At 47.2% G+C, this 21,212-nt stretch overlaps 2 protein-coding genes across 2 annotated transcripts in view; one reads left to right on the top strand and one right to left on the bottom strand.

Annotated features, from left to right (window-relative positions):
• The window catches only part of NDUFS5 (NADH:ubiquinone oxidoreductase subunit S5), a 187,902-nt gene that overhangs the window by 143,496 nt on the left and 23,194 nt on the right, over nt 1-21,212 (bottom strand). The gene's annotated exons all lie outside the window — the stretch shown is intronic.
• On the top strand, nt 3,898-19,484 carry TMEM54 (transmembrane protein 54). Its single transcript, XM_060257596.1, has 6 exons — nt 3,898-4,236; nt 10,992-11,185; nt 14,234-14,293; nt 16,048-16,236; nt 17,030-17,164; nt 18,718-19,484. The coding sequence occupies exons 1-6, from the start codon at nt 4,224-4,226 to the stop codon at nt 18,808-18,810; spliced, it is 684 nt and encodes a 227-aa protein (XP_060113579.1). The 5' UTR covers nt 3,898-4,223; the 3' UTR covers nt 18,811-19,484.

Genomic DNA, 21,212 nt, shown 5'->3' with positions numbered 1-21,212 from the left:
CATTTTCCAACACAGACCTGGCAACTCTATTGGAATCGAAGGTGCTACTACTGGACTAGAACCTAACATTTTTCTCCAGAAAATTTGTGCTTGAGACTATGCTGTCCATTTTTGTATTAATATGGATCTAGGGTTGCCAGTTCTGGAGACTTTGAGGGTGGATCTGGGAGAGGGTGTGGTTTAAAGAGGGGTGGGATCTCAGCATGGTATAGGGTTGCCAATCCCCAGGTGGGGGCAGGGGATCCCCCGGTTTGGAGGCCCTCCCCTCACTTCAGGGTTGTCAGAAAGCGGGGGGAGGGGAGGGAAATGTCTGCTGGAAACTCTGTTATTCCCTATCGAGATTTATTCCCATAGAAAATCATGGAGAATTGATCTGTGGGTATCTGGGGCTCTGGGGGGGGGGCCTGTTTTTTGAGGTAGAGGCATCACATTTTCAGTACAGCATCTAGTGCCTCTCCCCAAAATATTCCCCAAGTTTAAAAACGATTGGACCAGGGGGTCCAATTCTATGAGCCCCAAAAGAATGTACCCCTATCCTTCATTATCTCCTATGGAAGGAAGGCATTGCAAATGTGTGCCATCCCTTTAAATGTGATGGCCAGAACTCCCTTTGGAGTTCAATTATGCTTGTCACAGCCTTGATCTTGGCTCCACCCCCAATGTCTCCTGGCTCCACCCCCAAAGTCCCCAGATATTTCTTAAATTGGACTTGGCAACCCTAGCATGGTACAATGTCATAGACTCCAAAGCAGCCATTTTCTCCAGGGGAGCTGATCTCTGCCAGCTGGAGATCAGTTGTAAAAGTGGGAGGTCTCCAGGCCCCATCTGTAGGATGGCAACCCTAAAATTTAGCTTATTAGAAGAAGATTTAAGAAACAGTTTCAAAGGTCAGCAGTTTCTGTCAGAGGCTGAGGAAGAGACTGAGAATAAATGGCTTTATCCATACCATCATTTGTAAATATTTAGACTCTTAATTATTAAGCTTCGCAGCGCAAGCTTCGAGACATTCAGAACGAGTGGTGGACCAAGCTTGCAGAGAGAACCCAGCTGTGTGCAGACACTGGTGATTTAAGAGGGTTCTACGAAGCCCTGAAGGCAGTATATGGTCCATCATATCAGGCTCAGAGTCCCTTGCATAGTGCAGACGGCCAAGTGCTCCTCACAGACAAGGCATCCATACTGAACCGGTGGTTTCAGGTTCTCTTCAGTGCCAACCGCGTAGTTCAAGATTCAGCAATCCACCTCACCCCACTTCAACCGGTGAAAACAGAGTTGGATGAGATCCCCACCCTAGAAGAGACTGTTAAAGCCATCAAGCAACTGAAAAGTGGCAAGGCAGCAGGAGTTGATGGAATTCCACCAGAGATCTGGAAGCATGGGGGCACAGTACTACATAGCTCACTTCACAAAGTACTTGTCACCTGCTGGGAACAAGGCAAATTACCACAGGACTTTCGGGATGCAATCATCATCACCCTATACAAGAACAAAGGGGAAAAGTCAGACTGCTCCAACTACCGGGGGATAACCCTGCTCTCCATCGCAGGCAAAATCCTTGCCAGAATACTCCTGAACAGACTGGTGCCCACCATTGCAGAAGAACTCCTCCCAGAGAGCCAGTGCGGCTTCAGAGCTAACAGGAGCACCACCGACATGGTATTTGTTCTCAGGCAGCTCCAAGAGAAATGCAGGGAACAGAACAAGGGTCTGTATGTGACTTTTGTCGACCTTACCAAAGCTTTCGATACCGTTAGCAGGAAAGGCCTGTGGCAAATCTTGGAACGTTTAGGATGTCCCCCAAGGTTCCTCAGCATGATCATCCAGCTACACGAAGACCAGCGAGGCCAAGTCAGACACTGCAACGACCTCTCGGAGCCCTTCCCAATAGGCACAGGTGTAAAGCAAGGCTGCGTTCTCGCGCCAACTCTCTTTACGATCTTCTTTAGCATGATGCTTCAAAGAGCCGCAGTAGATCTAGATGAGGACGATGGTGTCTACATCCGCTATCGCACCGATGGCAGCCTGTTCAACCTGAGGCGACTAAAGGCACACTCCAAGACAATGGAAAAACTCATCCGAGAGCTACTGTTTGCTGATGATGCTGCACTCGTCTCCCACTCGGTATCAGCTCTGCAGCATATGACGTCCTGCTTTGCAGAGGCTGCCAAGCTATTCGGCCTAGAAGTTAGTCTGAAGAAGACAGAAGTTCTCCACCAGCCTGCACCCCAGGAAGATTATCACCCTCCCTGCATCACTGTGGGTGAATCAGTTCTGAAGACAGTCCAGCAGTTCAGCTACCTGGGGTGCATCATCTCCTCAGATGCCAAGATCGACAAGGAGATTAACAACAGGCTGGCAAAGGCAAACCGTGCATTTGGCCGACTGCACAAAAGAGTGTGGAGCAACAAGCATCTGAAAAAAGGCACAAAGATCAATGTTTACAAAGCGGTTGTGATGACAACCCTCATCTATGGCTCCGAATCATGGGTTTTATACCGTCATCACCTGCGACTCCTTGAGCGCTTTCATCAGCGCTGCCTTCGCACCATCCTCAACATCCACTGGAGTGACTTTGTGACCAACACTGAAGTCCTCAAGCGGGCAGAGGTTACCAACATCGAGGCACTGCTGTTGAAGACGCAGCTGCGCTGGGCGGGGCATATTTCTAGGATGGAAAACCACCGCCTTCCCAAGATTGCCCTGTATGGCGAACTCTCCACCGGCCATCGAAATAGAGGGGCACCAAAGAAGAGGTACAAGGACTCCTTGAAGAAATCCCTTAGCACCTGTCACATCAACCATCACCAGTGGTCTGACCTAGCCTCAGATCGCAAAGCATGGAGGCACACCATCCACCAGGCTGTCTCTTCCTTTGAGAACACACGCATAGCTGGTCTTGAGGACAAACGGAGACTGAGGAAGAATCGCACTGCTACAGGACCAACCCTAAATCAGACTTTTCCCTGCAGCCGCTGTGGCCGGACCTGCCTGTCCCACATTGGTCTTGTCAGCCACCAGCGAGCCTGCAGCAAACGTGGACTATTGCACCCTTCTTAAATCTTCGTTCGCGAAGCCAAGCCAAGAGAGAGAGAGAGAGAGAGAAATTATTAAGACCAGGGCTTTTTTCTTTTTTTAAGCAGGAACGCACAGGAACACAGTCCCGGCTGGCTTGGCATCAGGGTGTGTGGCCTAATATGCAAATGATTGCTGCTGGGCTTTTTCTACAAAAAAAAGTCCTGATAAAGATATCAAAGACTTTCCAAGCACTTTAATGAGATACAAGATCAGCACAAGCACTCCCCCCCCCCCGCACTTTCAAGAACTGCTGAGAAGAAATTGGACTTTGACAATAAGTGTGTGGTTTTTTCAAATTGATATTTATTATGTGAATGTATTATTATATATGATTGCAGATTATGAATAACTGAAATATAGTAGGAATACTGTAATTAGTTTAGTTAATTTATTCACAGTGGTTATTATTTTTGGTTCAGCCTCCAGGTGGTTGCTGGAGATCTCTTGGCATTGAGCTCCAGGGGACAGAGATCTAGAAGATCTAGAAAATGGCTGCTTTGGCAGGTGCACTCTGTGGTTGAAGTCCCTCCCCTCCCCAAACCCCACCCTCCTCAGGCTCCGCTCCCCAACATCTCCAGGTAGTTCCCATCTCAGAGCTGGAAACCCTGGTTATCAAACTGTCTCCTGCATGTGTTAGATAACTCAAGTTACTGCTCAGGAATGACACCTAAAGTTTTTCAGTGGCTTTTTGGAATGCACACAAATATTACAATCTCTGTTTTTCTGCCTTAGGACAAAAGAAGTTGAAGTTAAATCTGTTGCCCGTAAAGGAATATAGCGGCTGCATGAGAGGTGTAAAGCCAAAGAGCTCCTGGCGAGTAAAGTCGAGCTGACACACCTGGCTGGCAGATGAGGAGAGACTAGACCAGAGCTCAGAAGTGGGTGGGGCCTGGTAGGTGAATCACGTTTCCTGGGGGAAGGCAAAGGTGGAGTCTGGCCTTTTGTTCTGGGACCCTGGGAGCCGGTCAAACAGGAAGAGCTGATTTCAGATTGCAGGCTGTCTGCAGGAGGCGGCGGCGGAAAGGCTGCTGCCGCCGCCGGGGAACAGGCACGGCCTGGGGAGAGCACAAACTCGCAACGTGCTAAGACTGTCCGCTCCAGCAAACGGCAGGGGCGAGGACTCAATGGCCTGATCCTGAACTGCCAGGATGTGCCGGCTGGGTGAGTGGGCTGCTCTGGGAAGCTAAAGCCATTGGGTGGGAAAGATTTTGTATTTCCTTCCTCCCCAAGGTGGGGGGGCGGGCTAAGTGTGTGGTGCCAGCAGTGCTCCCTGAAGAGAAATTTGTCAGGAAGAAGTTGGAAGAATTGTTTGCCCTCTGAGATATGTCTCACTGTAGTGTAGCCAGAGACTTTGCAAAGGAATAGTTAACAATGTAAAAGTGGAATGGGTGCCATGTTGGATTAGACCAGTGCCTTGCCCAGTCCAGCATCCTGTTTTGCACAGTTACTCTGGAGGGCCAACAAACAGAGCAGGGAGGCTAAGGTTGCCAGCTCCAGGCTGGAGATTTTGGAGATGGAGCCTGAGGAGGGTGAGATTTGGAGGACAGAAAGGGACTCCAGTGGGGTATAAAGTCATAGAGTTCACGCTCCAAAATGGCTATTTTCTCCAGGAGAACTGATGTCTGTTGCCTGGAGATTAGTTATAGATGCAGCTGGGAGATCTCCAGACACCACCTGGAAGTTGGCAACCCTAATTGGAGGCCGCCCCCCTCCTCCCCCCCCCCCCCGCTGCCTTCTGGCACTGGGATTTAGAAATTTACTGCTTCTAGGCATGGAGTTTTCCTTTAATTTAGCTAGAGCGAGGGTTGCCATGCTCCAGGTGGGGTCAGGAGATCTCCCGGAATTATAACTGATCTCCAGATTACAGAGAAAGAAAATGGCTGTGTTGAAGGCAGGCTCCATGGCATTGTACTCTGTTAAGGTCCCTCCCCTCCCCAAACTGTGCCCCCAAATCTCCAGGATTTTCCCAATCGATGGGCCTCTCTTCCTCCATGAGGCTGCCTAATCCTCTTCTAATCCAGGGACATGCCTGACTCAGTCTTCCCACACTGCTTTTTTAGCAGGTTGAACTATCCTGCTTGTGGAGAAGGGCTGATCCCATCCAAGGGCACCAAAGGTCGCTTGATAGCAGGGCTCCCGCTAAGGGACAATCACCAGTCCCTGCATCTGGTGGCAGAACTAGCCCTGTGGCATGTCAAGGAATAACAAAGAGGAACACTGTTGAGCACATGTGAAAAATATCTTCTTCTTGAGCACATGCAGAGTGACTGTCTTTCCCATAGCACAGTGGTCATGACTCCTCTAGGACTGGGGGGGGGGGGGGGGGGGGCATAACATGCAGGTCCCAAAGTAAGTCTTTCAAGCAGGCTGGACTCCAGCGGCTCTCATTTTAGAAACCAGGCGCAGCACACTGGTTTGAAGAATTTATGAGTCCTGAAAACTTTGCCCTTTATTTGCCCACCTCCCCTCTCAAGAGCCAGATACACAGGATTCCATGCTTGATAACGTAATGGCACCAGCTTGGTCCGTGGGCATGCAGCAGGATTTTCTTTCACTCTAGTGGTTAATGAAGTGTGTACACGGTGTATGAATATTACATGACCCATCTGGATTTTGGCACCAGTCTCAGAATTCTGGTGTTAGAAACACTGAGGATGTGTTCAGGCACACAGACAAAAATACAAGCTGCGGTGAGGGTCCATAGATTTTACTGATATGTAGTATTCCTCTCTCCTCTACTGTTGTTTGCACAACGAGAGGTGCATTCACTCATAAACTGAAATAGACAGTATGGAGTGTTCTGTTAACTTGCTTCACCTTTCACATGGATTGAAGAGGGGGAGGAGAAAAGGGGGTAGAGGAGGAACTTTAAACTCTGGCAGTGGGTTTTATTTAACTCAAGGGTAGCAAAAGAATGATGCAATGCAGGGTCCCTAACATGGTGCCAGTGGGTGCTATGGCACCTGCCAACATTTTTCCTGATGCCCGCCAAGGCTTTTTAGAAAGGGGGCAGGGCAATGCGGGGCTTTTGCACAGCAAGGTTTCTGATTAGCCATTGAAGATTTTGATTGGTTGTGCAGATTTTTTAAAAAAACATTGCTTTGTCAGCAGCTGCCATCACAACACAAAAATCTTCACTGTGTGACTTAAAGGTAAGCTGTGGAAGCAGCCATTTTGTTGTTGATTCTGCTCCTTGCAGCAGCCATATTGTTGCTGTGTCCACTATGCTGTGTCAGAATTCCAAAGGTGCCCACAGGTGGAAAAAACAGCAACCCAGTGTTGGAAAAAGTGATTTGCCTAAGGCTGTCTAGCAAGTCAGCAGCATGACAGTTTGCCAGTTTCTCCTGCTCCAGAAATCAGGCATAGAAATTGGAGGAATGCTGTTATCAAAAAATATTTATTTGCATCACCATGCTAATGATACAAAGATGCTTCACAGATGAACAGAGGGAGGAAAAAACAAGAAAGAAAAGTCAAGTCCATGCCTGCAACATACAATCTAAATTTTCATGGCAGGGAAGGAGGGGGAGATGATGACAGGAAGTGTAGGAAGAACTGGATCTGCCAGGGAAATAGCCTGCCCACAAAAACTATCATATACTTACTTGCTGGAACAGGTTTTTGAGAAGCATCTTTCCCTCCATACACTGTCCTGACAGAGGGACGGTGGCTCAGTGGTAGAGCATCTGCTTGGTAAGCAGAAGGTCCCAGGTTCAATCCCCAGCATCTCTAACTAAAAGGGTCCAGGCAAATAGGTGTGGAAAACCTCAGCTTGAAACCCTGGAGAGCCGCTGCCAGTCTGAGTAGACAATACTGACTTTGACGGACCGAGGGTCTGATTCAGTATAAGGCAGCTTCGTATGTTTGTATGTTCATATGTTCAAGATGGAGTCTGAATTGCCAGTGCCTTCTGTCCGTTGCACTTCCACTGATGATCTGCAAACTTTGAGAAGTGCTTACAGGAAGATGATCCCACCTAGTCTTTGCTGTTTAAACAAGTGGTTAATCTTTAAAGAAACGGGTTTGTTTAAAAGGAAATTTCAGATTGCAGAGGGCTTCCTTATAACTCTTGGATCAACATGATCCAAGGAACCCTATCAACCTACTGGATTAAGTTTGCTGTGAAACTCATTGCCTGGATCTGTGGAAAGGCCACATCCTGCCACTGATGCTCACACAGCTAATTGCTCCATCAAAAGACAGTGGCAAGAAAAAGCAGCTAAGGATCTCTACTCCCCCACCACACTGTGCACAGCTATGTCATACAGCACATAACACATTTATAGACTCTATTGCCACAATTTATCACACTGATCATAGGCAAAGGCCTAGCTGAGGACTGGCTCACCTATACAGGAGAATGGAGTGGAAGAATGGACTGTTCTGGCGCAGCCTGCAGGTGATGGATTCCAACTTTGCACACTCCTGTGCACGGAGAACTCCCTGCAATTAGAAAGCTAGCACAGCAAGAAAACAGCTTTTACCCACCCCCTTTTTGCTGCCTTTGCAGGTTGTTTGGTTGCAGGGAGGTTTTAACATAAGGAGTCTATTCATCTGTACATTTGCCCCAAGTGTGATGCTGACAAGGCAAAAGCACTCAGCTGTGGGATTTTTGCTTTTGCACAGCTCAACCTGGAAACGGAGCTGTGTCCTGTGCAGAGCAACTTCACCTCATGCACACTGAGTAACCTAGTTTATGTGATGTGTCCAGTGCCAAGTTCCAATGAGTGTGCTTTGGCCTCACTAGTGCCTTGTTTAAACCAGGTGGAAGATGGCTTTACACAGGGTTTAGGAAGATTTATGAAGGCAAAAAAGGGTTTAAAGGTATTTCCAGTGCCTAACATGTAATAGTGAAAGAGAACATCCATGTTCAGAAGTAGTATACCTAGGATTGCCAGGTCCAATTAAAGAAATATCTGGGGCGGAGCCAGGAGTAAGGTTGTGACAAGCATAATTGACAGTTCTGGCCATCACATTTAAGGGATTACATACCTTTTAAATGCCTTCCCTCCATTAGAAATAATGAAGGATGGGGCACCTTCTTTGGGGGCTCATAGAATTTGACCTCCTGGTCCAATCTTTTTGAAACTTGGAGGGTGTTTTGAGGAGATGTACTGGATGCTATGCTGAAAATTTGGTGCCTCTACATAAACACAATCTCCCAGAGCCCAAGATACGTGCAGATCAATTTTCCATTATACCCTATGGGAATTGCTTTCCATAGGGAATAATGGAGTGCCTAGTAGACATTTTCCTCCCCCCACTATTTTCTGATGACCCTGAAGTGGGGGGGGGGGCTCCAAACTGGGGGATTGGCATCTGTAAGTATACCTCAGAACATCAAATACTAGGCATGAAAAGGACTGAAGATTGTTATCTTCATGCTGATGAGTGCTCAGAATTCATTGCACTGCACTGGTTAGTCTGTTTTTTCCTCTAGTGTAGCTGAGGGACCTTGTACCTAGAGAGGCAAATCTGTGAACATACCCCTATGAAATCTGAGGCCTGGAATTGCCAGATGCCAGACTCAGGCCCTTTTCAGCAGGCTGGCTGTGAACTCTGCTTATGAATAGGGCTGCCAGCCTTCTGGGAGGGGGAGGGGGAGGGATATATGTGTGTGTGTCTTTTTAATGGGACATTATTGACCAAGTGATACTGTTTACCTCCTTGCTATTAGGAGCTTCAGCTGTTAATTTCCACACATGAAACCTCTATTAAAGGGGCAGGACATTTTTTCTCCAAGCCTGCTGGCAATCATACTTCTGAAGAATTACCAGGTTCCCTTCCCATCCTGAAAGAGAGCTCAACCTGCTTCTCCCCTCCACCTTGGGAAAGCAGCAAAAATAAGCTAGCAGAAAAGGGGGGGTGGGTAAATGGTAGGGCGGGGAATGCAGAGAATGCATTCCTGCAGGCTCTGAGTTGCTTTACCTCATCACTATGGATTCCTCTAACCCTTGGCCTCTCTTGCCTTGAGACCATACTCTGAAGATAGAACCAGATCTGACAACACAGCAGTGGGTTGTAGCATCTTAAAGCTACATGGATTCTTCGAGGCAAAAGACCAAACGGTCCACAAAAACATAAGCACATCAAAGCCACTGGTTTGCTTTTAAGGGGCCACAAGTTGCCTCCTCCCATACTGAGATCTATCGAAGTTCTCTTATGAGCACGGATCTGGGATTTTGCAGTACACAAAACACTGATAATTCCTTATCTTAGTTACACTTAAAATCCAGTGAAGGAAACCTGATTAATACTAATGTATCTTTGAGAAATAATAAACATTTGTGACTTTGGAACTGTGGCTCGGAGGAAGAACCTCTGCTTGGCATGCAGAGGGTCCCAGGTTCAGTTCTCAGCATCTCCACTTAAAAGGACCAGGCAGTAGGCAGCACCTTAGACTAACAAAATTTGTGGTAGGGTATGAGCTTTTGTGAGTCACTGCTCACTTCTTCAGATACCTGTGTGTGACTTACAAAAGCTTATGCCCTACCACAAATTTTGTTAGCCTTTCAGGTGCTGTTGGACTCTTACTCTTTTATACTGCTACAAACAAACATGGCTACCCTTGATCTATCAGGCAGTAGGTGTTATGAAAGTCCTCAACCCGAGATCTTTGAGAACAGCTGCCAGTCTGAGTAGACAAGACTGACTTTGAGGGACCAATGGTCTGAATCAGTATAAGGCAGCTTCATGTGTTTTTCAAGGGTGTTGCTTTACCCTTGATTTTAGCAATGTACATCTTTTTCCACTGTTCTCTGCAAACACAATCGACCTCGCTTTTGGGATATGGTGAAAAGTGCCATCAAGTCACAGCTGACTTATGGTGATTCCATAAGGTATTCAAGATAAGAGACTAACAGAGGTGGTTTGCCATTGCCTGCTTCTGAGTAGCTGCCCTGGGCTTCCTTGGTGGTCTCCCATCCATGTACTAACCAGGTCTGATACTGCTTAACTTCTGAGGTCTGACAAGAGTAAGCTAGCTTGGGTCATCCAGGGCAGGACCAAAGCACATTGGAACAACATTAAAATCCATTAGGGAGTTTCTTCCTTTTCTGTTTCCCATGCTAGTACTCCTCATTTTCCTCCTGGGCTTGCTTTTCAACCAAAACCAGAATGCACTAACAAGGGGCACTGACTTCTGCCCTCTCCTATGCATTCCCTTGCAGCGCCCTCTTTCTGTTTAGGTTCTGAGACAAGATTGGAGTAGCCAGGGTGCTCCATAAACATTTGCCCCCCCCCCAGCCCAGTCTACTCCGCATGATCTTCTCAGATCTCTGAAGTCATACAGGGTCGGTCCTGAAGGGGAGACCAGCAAGGACGTCCAGGATTTCCTTGCAGAGAAAGGGAATGGCAGATTGCCTTTGAATGTCTCGTGCCTTGAAAATCTTACAGGATTGCCATAATTTGGGTGCAACTTGATGGCATTTAAAAAACAAAAACCTCTGATTGGCAGCCTTATTCCAAGGTCTGAGGCAGGGTGAGTTTTTCTTGCTGGTACTTGAGATACTTTTAACTGGGGGTTGTCAGTAACTCAACCAGGGACTTTCCATAAGTGGAGCAAGTACTTTACACCTTCTTAAGTAATATTTAGGGTTCTGCTGTCTCCCAGCATGTGCTTAGAAGGAAGGAATCCGTGGGGATAAGGATGTGAGCAAAAACAATTCTGTCAACCCAGTCAGTGCCCTGCAGTAGCTGATCAAAAGAGTTCCTGAGCCTGCAGGCTCCCAGCATGGCTACATGGAACATCTAAGGCTCTCATGTATAGTTGATGTGTTTACTTTAATAGTATCATGGGTGCGTTTTGTTTTACCATATTCTCTGTTTTGAAAGATTACATGCTCCAAGTTGTAGAGGAGAGGTGTCTTGTGAACTGTACTGCGACCCTGAGACAAATGCAGTCTTTTTTCCCCCAGATAATCTGGATTCCAGCGGCATACAGAAGCTCTTGATGAAAACAGGACTCATCCTGATAGTCATTGGCCACCTGAACTTCATTGCCAGTGCTCTGGTTCATGGAACGGTACTGCGCCACATCGCCAACCCTCAGGATGCCATTTCACTGCAGTATGCCATCTCCAATGTCATTTCAGTTATCTCGGCCATCTTGGTAAACCCTTTTTTTTTTTGCATTGGTATTTTTGTTCTATGAATGCAGGAAGAAAGAAAAGGGTGGAAGGGCTGTGGGTATCGAAGCCAGGGCTTAAGCCAGGTCACCTTGCAGTACCAAGCCAAGAACAGAACTCCAGGCGCAGGATGAATAATAATAATAATAAAATTTTATTTATATCCTGCCCTCCCCGCTGAGGCAGGCTCAGGGCGGCTAACAACATATCCATACAGTAATTATACAAAACTTTTTAAATCAACATTAGTCTTAAAACCATTCTAGTTTACAATTAACAATAAATTGACAATAGCAATAGGTGTTTCTGGTGCTATTCTGTCAGTTAGCATGATGGCGAAAGTCACTTAGGCGAAAGTCACGAATCCATCAATCCAGCAGTCCTTCAATCAGCAATCCGCAAAGGCCATCCTGAAAAGGATTGGTCAAGGCTCCGCAGGCCCCGCACCTCTTACGGGAGCTGGTTCCATAGGTGTGGAGCTACAACAGAGAAGGCCCGTGTGCGGGTGTTCTGCAGTTTTGCCTTCTTTGGCCCGGGGATGGCCAGCTTGTTCTTCCCCGCTGACCTCAGTGCTCTCTGGGGCTCGTATGGGGAAAGACGGTCCCTCAGGTAGGCAGGTCCTCGACCATATAGATAGGATAGATAGGATCAGGTTTAGCTCCAATAAAGAAAGCCAGCTGCAACCTGGGACAAAGTTAACCAGCCAGGAGAGTCATCAGGAGCATGGCTAGCCCCACTGCAGTGATGTCTCGTGCAGCCCTTCACAGGGGTGGTGCTAGGGATATTGGAGTCTTGGGCAAAAGTTTAGGCCCCAGAATTCCTGCCACTCCACTATTCCCCACCTTGTCAGGGCCAAGGAAGTGGTGGTTCTCTCCCTTTGTAAGGTGGGCAGGAGCTGTCACGGGAAGTGGAGTGGATTTTGGATTGGGTGCAGGATTGCCAGTTCTGGATTGTGGAATTCCTGAAGATTTATGAGGTGGAGCCTGGTTTGGGGTTTGGGGTGTGTGTGGGTGAGAGAATAGTGGATTGGGGAGAGAAAAGACCTCAGTTGGGTACAATGCCATAGAGTCCACTTTCCAAAGCAGCCATTTTCTCCAGGGAAATTGATCTCTTTTATCTGGAGACCAGTTGTAATTTTGGGACATCTCCAGCCACCACCTGAAGATTGGTAATCCTAGGTTAGTGCCAGTAACAGTAGGAACCAGCAGTTCTTTTGTTCCCCATTCCTTAGGGGAATGTTCTGAATGTTTGTGGCCCCTCCCAGCATAGGGCCTGGGACAACTGCCTCTGTTGCCCCTTCCCTTTCACTTTCTCACATATGTGTGCCCCATGGGGTAAAAATAAAGCATGGTCCTTGGGAACATTGCCAGAGGGTGATAAAATCTATCCTTCATCACCTACACTGGGAGGGTTTCCAGGTCCTTCCCCGACTACTTATAAGAGTGAGGGGTAGAGTTGCCAGCTCCAGGTTGGAAAATTCCTGGAGATTTCAGAATGGAGCCTGGGGGGGAGACAGGGACTTCAGTGAGGTCCAGTGCCATAGAGCCTACCCTCCAAAGCAGACATTTTCTCCAGAGGAACTGGTCTCAGTAGTAGGGTTGCCAAGTCCCCTCCGTTCTCTGGAAGTGACATCATTGTGCTGGCAACGCAGCTCAAGGCATTTCTGGGAAAACTCTATGGTTTTCCCAGACACGCTAGCCATTTGCGAGGTAAAAACACTATGGTACCTATTGTACCATAGAGTTTTGCCTCCCAAATGGCTAGAGCATCCAGGAGAACCATAGAGTTTTCCCGGAAACGCCTAGAGCGGTCGCCAGCACATCATTACACTGATGATGTTGGGGTAGGTTCCCCCCAGCGACCCAACGTGGACTGGCAGGTTGGGAACCTCTCGGGTGGGGGAACCCCTGAGTAGGGCTTGGCAGCCCGACTCTGTAGTCCACAGATTAGCTGTAATTGAGGGGGTTCCCCAGGCCCCACCTGGAGGCTGGCATCCCTAAGTGCTTCTTGCATGCGTTCAGCAATGGCTGGTCCCTCCCCAGTAGCTCCCATTTGTGGGCTATCTCTTGCTATCCCAGCAGTTTGTGGTTCTTGTATCTCCATCTTTCCGAGGCCAGACATAATGACATGCTGGTAAGGCAAAAGTGCTTTCCCCCAGCATTTTGCACTTCCACACAATCTTGTCCAACCTGGGCTGCTTCTCATGCTTAGATAGTGTGCCATGAGTTCTGTAGCCTGGGTTTGCTAAGGAAGCAACCCTGTTTAAACCAGACTCTGTGCAACAGCAAAGTTCTTATATCTCACATTGAAACCAGGCCCAAGTACTTGAAGTGGGAAGACTGTAAGCAGCCATATTGTTTGTGCAAAGTGCCATCAAGTTGCAGCCAACGTATGGTGACCCTGTAGGGTTTTCTAGGCAAGAGACAGAGGTGGTTTGTCATTGCTTGCCTCTGGATAGTGGCCCTGGAGTTCTTGGTGGTCTCCCATCCAAGTATTAACTTGGGTCAACCCTACTTAGCTTCCAGGATCTCATGAGATCAGGCTACCTTGGCCATTTAGGCCAGGGCAGCAGCCATACTGCTCTATTCAAAATCCAAAAAGAACACATCTGTGTTATAGCCAGGAACTCCTTTGCATATTAGGCCATACACCCCTGATGTAGCCAATCTTTCTGGAGCTTACAGTAAGCCCTGTACTAAGAGTCCTGTAAGCTCTTGGAGGATTGGCTACATCAGGAGTGTGTGGCCTAATATGCAAAGAAGTTCCTGCTAAAAAAAACATAACCCTGGTTATAGCTTTTATAAGGACCACCCAAATTGACCTCAAACCCTGAGCAGGCTTTTAAATTCATCAGAATTCTTAGGATGAATTCCAGCCTCTTTAAAAACAAACAAAAAAACTTGGGACGGAGATAATATATGCAAAGTTAATTCATGCAGATTTGAAGCATGTGGTGTGTTCTTAATGCACCATTCAGCTTGCCTCTGGCTCACAATCTGGTGCTTTTGCTTTCTTTTTCAACCTCTCTGCAGACAATCTCTTGTGGAATAGCTGCCATTGTGCTCTCCAGGTACATATCCCAGAAACCTCTGGTAAGGATCTTCACTCTTGTGGCTCATCAGCAAAAGGAGATAACTTTTTCTGAATGGAAAGCTTTTCCAGGTTCTCAACTGTTTGCCAAAGCTCTTTGGGTAATTTGATTTTGAGTCTGAAAACAGGAATTTCCCATTGTCTTTCCCCCCTATATGCCCTGTTCTCTTTTGCCAAGAAGGTGCCTCTCTGAAGTTACTGGCAGTTTTGTTGCTTTCCTTTTCCTTGATGGTGAAGTGGAAATTTCCAGAGGTTGTAAAATGTCCCAGTGGTTGCAGCCCAAGTAATACAGAGAGACTATCCCACCCATGGGTAGTTTTTGTGTTGTGACCCTTACGTAACTGTAGGATAATTCTCCAAGATTCGATAGCAAGTGCAAATTTTGGGGCCATTACTGAGTAAATATACACTTCTAAGCAAGTTTTGATAGGTTTCATTCAAGACTACAGTACCTTTAACTGCACTCATGGATTATTTGCTGTTTATGGCTGCATCCACACAAGAATTTTGTTTGCATTTCTGTCTGCTGCTGTCAGTGTAGAATATGCATACAGTAGTTTTTGCTACAGTGTATTTTTATTTATATACTTATTTAGGGAATTTATATATTTAGGGTTTTATTTATTTATTTGGTTTTTTTTTAGGGAATTTACATGCCAAATTTCCAGAGACTTGCTCCCAAGTAAAGCAATACCATAAATTATTTTAAACAATGGAAAGTATCAATATTAAATACATACAGTGAGTATAGCATGGAGCAACCACTGAACAGCCTAAAAATATCCATGAAACAGACTTCAGGCTGGAAGCAGACTATAAAAACAACAGAAAACGACAGAGAGGAAAAGGAGGACAGAAAGAAAGCAAAGAAAGTCTTTCCCTCTATCGCTTAAAAGCCTGGAAAAGGTTGCCAGGTGCCTAAAAAGACTGTAGGGGACAAACTATAACTATAAGTCAATTGCCCATTTTAAGCTACAGTTATATGTTAGTGACTTTTGGTATCTGACATATTACTATAGCTTAAAATCAGTGATTGCAATTTTTAAAGAAGCTCTTTGGTGGTATGTATGTGGGGAAGAATTGGTGGCTGGGGGGTGGAGAGGGGGCTGAGGCAAGGAATGTGATACTAATGTGAGTGGCACCTCCAAAAATCCATGCCTTCCTATCTTCACAGCTCCAAAGGTTTGTTGACTGTTATCTTTCCCCAAAGGCTAATGCAGCTGGGAGTGTCACATTTGAAAGCTGTTTTGTGTTTTTAAAAAAACCTGCAAACAGGAAAGGGGTATGACCTATCTTCCTGCCTGCTCTCCCATGTCCACTTTAGCTGATACAGAGCAGAAATATACCTTTTTGTAAATTTTGGGTAAGTCTTGCTAATCCAAGGAATAGCCCTGGGATTTCCCAGCTGGCAGATTTCCCTGGAACAGGGAGGGGCTGTGGCTCAGAGGAACAGTCACTACTTCACATTCAGAAGGTTCAAGGTTCAATCCCAGTTATTTAAAAAGGGCCAGGCAGTAGGTGATGTGCAACACCTCTGCCTGAGATTCTTCAGAGTAGACAATACTGACCTTGATGGACTGATGGTTTAATTCAGTATAAGGAAGCTTCATGTGTGTTCATGTGAATATCCCTCCTCCATATATTTCTTTTGGTGCAAGGAGTTGGACAATTGACCCATATTTGCTCCTTCCTCAGTTGTAGGCAGCCATGCTCATTTTCATTCTGAACAGCAGCCCAAATATTCTCTCTGTTGCAGGGATGGGTGGTCTTCTCCCTCAGCATCAGCAGTGGCTTCCTCTCCTTGTTCTGCGCGGTGGGGCTGGCTGTCTCCATTGTCTTCACTTTTGTCAACAACGGACGTGCCTTGCTGGCCTTGTGCACTTTTGCCGATGTGGAATTCATCCAGATTGTGCACGAGTGTCCCTTTGACCCCACCAGGGTCTACGTAAGTGCAGTGTGTGTGTGTATGCAAAATTCCTACCACAAGAAAGCTCTTAAGAGAAGCAATTGCAAAAGCTCCCCAGGGTGCCTGTGAATTTGCATTCCTTTTTCCATTCTAAGGGTCGACAGAATTTACAGTTTAAGAGATCTTCAGTTGTTGATTCAGGGTATGAGGGGGTGAGGGTTCCAAACTTTTTACCTCCAGGGACCTCCAGGAACCCTTTTGATACTGATTTATATGCCAAGGATTCTCTGGACATTGTAGAGGTTTCTTGGGGGCACAATTAAGGCAGAGCACCAATGATGCCAGATGTTTACTTTACAGAATGTATATCCCTCCTTTGTGTCCTCAGAAGAGCTGCCAAGGTGTCTAAGAAATTAAAACATACACAATAAAATCATATTTTAAAACCAAAAAAACCCACACGCAAAAACATAAAAACAACAATTTAAAAATTGGGTTGGGAAGGAGGGAACACTGAGGGAATGCTAGACAAAACAAAAAAAGTCTTCACCTGCTGGTGGAAGATGGTAACAGAAGGGGACAGGTGAGTCTCCAGGGGAGATAGTTTGATGCCAGGAAGTTGAGATTCACCAGAGCCTCATAAAACAGAACAGTGACACCTTGTGGATGATCTATGGGATTGGGTCTGGAGGGCAAAAGGCCCTGGTTTTGGTTTGGTTAGATAGCAGACAATGGATGAGATAATCCACCTGTGTGACTCTCTGGTTCAAAACCAGATGGATTATGGGATTTGCTCAGGAGTTATTTGCCCTCCCCTTCTGCCTCCCTGCAGAGTTCCACGCTGTGTCTTTGGGGTCTTTCGTTCCTCCTGGAATTTGTCGAGATCATCTTCAGCATCCGATGCTTCCTGATCTTGCTTCACCTCCTGAACCTGAGACCATGTCGCAGGAGAACTCGCAAGAAAAATGTGAGACTCTCCCACTCTTATCCCACTAACTGAGGATCATGACACCTTGATCCCCGAAGAAGTTCTTGCCATGCTCTCCCAGCCCCCTGAGGTTTCCCTGTAGTTTTCTAATTCCATCTTCCAGAGTGCACCTGCAGGAAAGAAAAGTTTGGCAGCACCTCAGCACTGCCAACCCAAACTGGTTCCCTGGAAGGTGGCATGCTCTGAGCTGTTGGGAAGGCTGACCTTGACAACCCTGAATCAAACGTTATGGACATCATCCAATATTCCAATTTAGTTTCATGCCCCTCTGAGGCCTTTGAAACACTTCTGAATAATTCGGCCTCATTTCAAATAATTAGCAATTAGAAACTGACTTGTAATTAGCATCTCATTAATTGTGGTTTCAACTAATTTGCAAAATACAACAGAAAAAAAGTCCAACTAGTGGCTGCTCCAAACATTCCAACCCCTCGATGTTGCTTGATGTCACTGAATGCGGTCCGGAGAGATGCTGGCTACACTGTTGCATCCAGGTGGGGCCTGGAGATCTCTTGGATTTATAAATGATGACCAGGCATCAGCAGTCAGTTCCCTTGGAGCAAATGGCTGCTTTGGAGGGTAGACTCTATGGCATTATATCCCACCTTCCTCAGACTCCACCCCAAAGTCTCCAGGAATTTCCAAACCCAGAGTTGGCAACCCAACCTTTTGTGCTTATCCTGGGGGAAGTCATCCTCCCCAGTAGACTGGAGTGGTAAATTCCACACACACACCCTTACCTTCTGCCACAGCTCTGCAGTGCCAATTGGCTTTCTGCGTACTGGTGGCTGTGCTTCCCCTGGGTTCTCCTGGGTGGGGGGCAAATGGCAGGGGGACCATACTCCAGTGCTGTGCATACTCCTGCAAGAGACACCTGCATTTGTTTGTCACAGCCCTTGATTTATGAAAATAGGCCCAGTTTAGTCTCCTTACTGAATGAACTGTCGCTCACTGAGGCAACCCCCTCCCCAGTCCTTTTCAATAATCTAATGACTTTGGGAGGTATTGTATATTTGTATTATGGAAGCTACTCAGGAAGTCAGTTTTGGCTTTAAAAGCAAGTCAATTCCAGCATGTCTGCAGCAGGGGTCTCCAACCTTTTTGAGCCTGCGGGCACCTTTGGAATTCTGATGCAATGTGGTGGGTGTAGCCACAAAATGGCTGCTGCAGGAGGAAGCGGATCCAATCACAAAATGGCTGCCACAGTTTACCTTCAGTCACACAGTGAAGACCCTTGCGCTGTGATGGCAGCTGCTGCCAAAGCAATCTTTAAAAAAATGTACCCAGCCGATTGAATCAAAAGGTGCTGGTGGTTGCCATGCCACCCACAGTCACCATATTAGGGCCCGTAGCTTATAGAGGATATTTGTTCTCCCATTCCCATGAAAGATGGGTTGATTGGCCTGGCTTGCAGGTGCTTCCTCATGTACTGGTGAGAAGGGTGTTGTTCACTGCCAGTGGGTGGGCCCCCATTATTCCCCCAAACACACACCACCATGCCTTGTGCTCAGTGTAACCCTTCTGTTTTCAAGGTCACGCTGAAGTTCGTCACAGCTGAGAGCCGAGAAGTCTGCGAGGGCAGCGATCTCCTGAGCCGAGATCGAGTAGAGACTGTGTGGCTCTAGCTGCAGCAACCAGACACTGACAACACCAAGTGGACTTTTCTGTGTCACTTCCTGGCTTGACTGCTCTTGCCATTCCAAACCTGGCAGAGAAGACAGCCTGCTTTATCTGAAGTGTGGAATACAGCTGCCTGACTGGGTTAGAGGCCTATGTTCCCAGATACCCCAGCCCTTTCCTGCTATGATTAGTACATTGAGGCCAGTGCTGAGATTATCTGTTCCAAGCTACTCTTTTTCAAGAACAAAGAAACCAACTGTGCCGATGTTGGCACTCACAACTTTGTGAACATCTGAAATGACTGTGCAGGCCATTCCGCTGAGAACAAAACCCCCACACCTTTATTTTGAAGGTCGGAAAAAGAAACAAGCCCTGCAATTCCTCCTAGTTTGCAGTCTTGGGATGGGTGGATTAAACAGCTGCTGTGCCTTTCTCCAGATCGCTGGGCTGAGGATGCCGTTGATGCTTTCAGAGATAGAAAAGTTCCCACCAGGTGATTCTGGGCTGGCTTTCATGGAGGTGTGTGTGTTGGAATGTCTCACAATGCACATCTGCAAGCTTCAAGCAGTAGCTGAATCAATTAACTGGAGGGCGCTGATTTTAATGGATGGGGCTTTTGTTTGTTTCTGTAATAGGGAATGGGAAAGGAAAGAGCAAAGCCAATTTTTCATTTTGAAAAGGAGTGGCCCTCATTTGTGAAACAGTAAAAAAACCTGTGCAGCCGTAGGGTAAAAGGGCACCCAGATTAAGGCTTTGGAAGTACACGAATCAACTGACACTTAATGAGCCAATCAATTAAGTGGCACTGGGCTAGCCAAGTTCTACAATTGAGGAAGCTGGTAGCAAGCCCAGCCCCTATTGTTGTGGCTCCCCACTCTGGGTGGGGAAGAAGCAACATGTCATGGTACTGGATGAGGCTTGGAGACCAACACCAACACTCCCAGGCACACTTTAGTTTCTGGACACTCATTCGCTTGGAATACCAGTAATGCAGAAAGTCACATCTTCAGTGGAGCTGGAAAACCTGCCCCTGGGTGCTCTCTCCTTTCAAAAATGGCTGTGTGCATGTAGCCCTTTGCAGATAACATTCATATAACATGCACTGAAACCAATGCAAGGGGAAGCAGGTACCAGTGTGCTTGTCCAATCGCGCCCCCCCCCCCGGGTTTGTGTGTTGTCACTGACTCATGAGCATGGAGTTAGCATGTATGGGAAGCATGCACACTTAGGTGCTGTCCCTGAGCAGAACCCTTTGAGAAACCATCAACTGTAAAGGGCTGCCATATCTCATTGACGACTGTGCATTCTTTACAACCCAAGGCATCTAGTCATTTGTCTCTCCCCTCCCCCACAACATGTGTAGTTAGTGCTCCAGTCCCAGCGACTGAGTTGCACCAAAGCACATCCCATGTTGTAAGCTGACGTTTGCTTGAGTACTGCCATGCACTACAAATATGGGACAAAGATTAATGCATGCAGGGTGGATGGGGGCTGTGGCTCGCTGGTAGAGCATCTGCTTTGTATGCAGAGGGTCCCAGGTTCAATCCCCAACATCTCCAATTTAAGGAGATCAGGTGGTAGATGATGTGAGTCTCTGCTGGAGACACTGGAAAGCTCCTGCCAGAGTAGACAATACAGAACTAGATGGACTCATGGTCTGCTTCACCATAAGGAAGCTTCATGTGTTCAAGGTAGCCATTAGCTTCCTAGATTGGCCTGCCTGCAGCATGCCCAGTGCTAATACCAGGCTTCTGCAGAAAGGCAGTCAAGTTCCTTTGCTTCCCCAAGGCAACAGACAGCCTCCATCTGAAAGGCCATGTATGTGAGAGATTTGGGAACAGACTGGCAGCTTGCCCTGTGGTGTCTGTCATCAGAGCTTTGTCTTGTCCTGCTCAGCCTCCTCAGGTATCCATGCAACTTGTCCCCAGATCGTGGCTTCCACGGCAGTCTAGTTTCTATCCCAAGAAATTGTTGGAAGCCCTGCCACCCCCTGTTGTGCTGAAAGCTAAACTAAAAGGCCTGGTCGTAGGTTAACAGCAGACTTAGTGAAGCATCACTAAAGCACACAGCTTGCAAGGTAACTACTGCAGACGTTTCCCTGCCTAAAGGCAGGCTTGGTGTTTATTGAATTGCACAGCATACACAAATGCTCCGGGGTCTTTCTGCCACCCACAGCGGGGCTCCTCTTGCAGGCTGGCTTTTGGTGCTCTTGCTAGGGAGACAAGGGATCTGGGGCAGGCTGGCCTGCTCAAGGAGGGGGGGGGAGGGGGCTCTGTTCCAGTCAACACACCACAGCCGGAAGGTACCTTGTCTTTGGTGCTTGGGGCCTCTGCTTAGAGCCAGTGGGGAAGGCTGGGAAATTCCAATAGCCCATGCCAAGGTGAGCAGCACAGGGGCATGAACACTA

Source organism: Heteronotia binoei, chromosome 17 (assembly GCF_032191835.1).
Source record: "Heteronotia binoei isolate CCM8104 ecotype False Entrance Well chromosome 17, APGP_CSIRO_Hbin_v1, whole genome shotgun sequence".
NCBI lineage: Eukaryota > Metazoa > Chordata > Lepidosauria > Squamata > Gekkonidae > Heteronotia > Heteronotia binoei.
The sequence above is the reverse complement of the archived record's forward strand: the minus strand, read 5'-3'. Positions and strand labels throughout refer to the sequence as shown.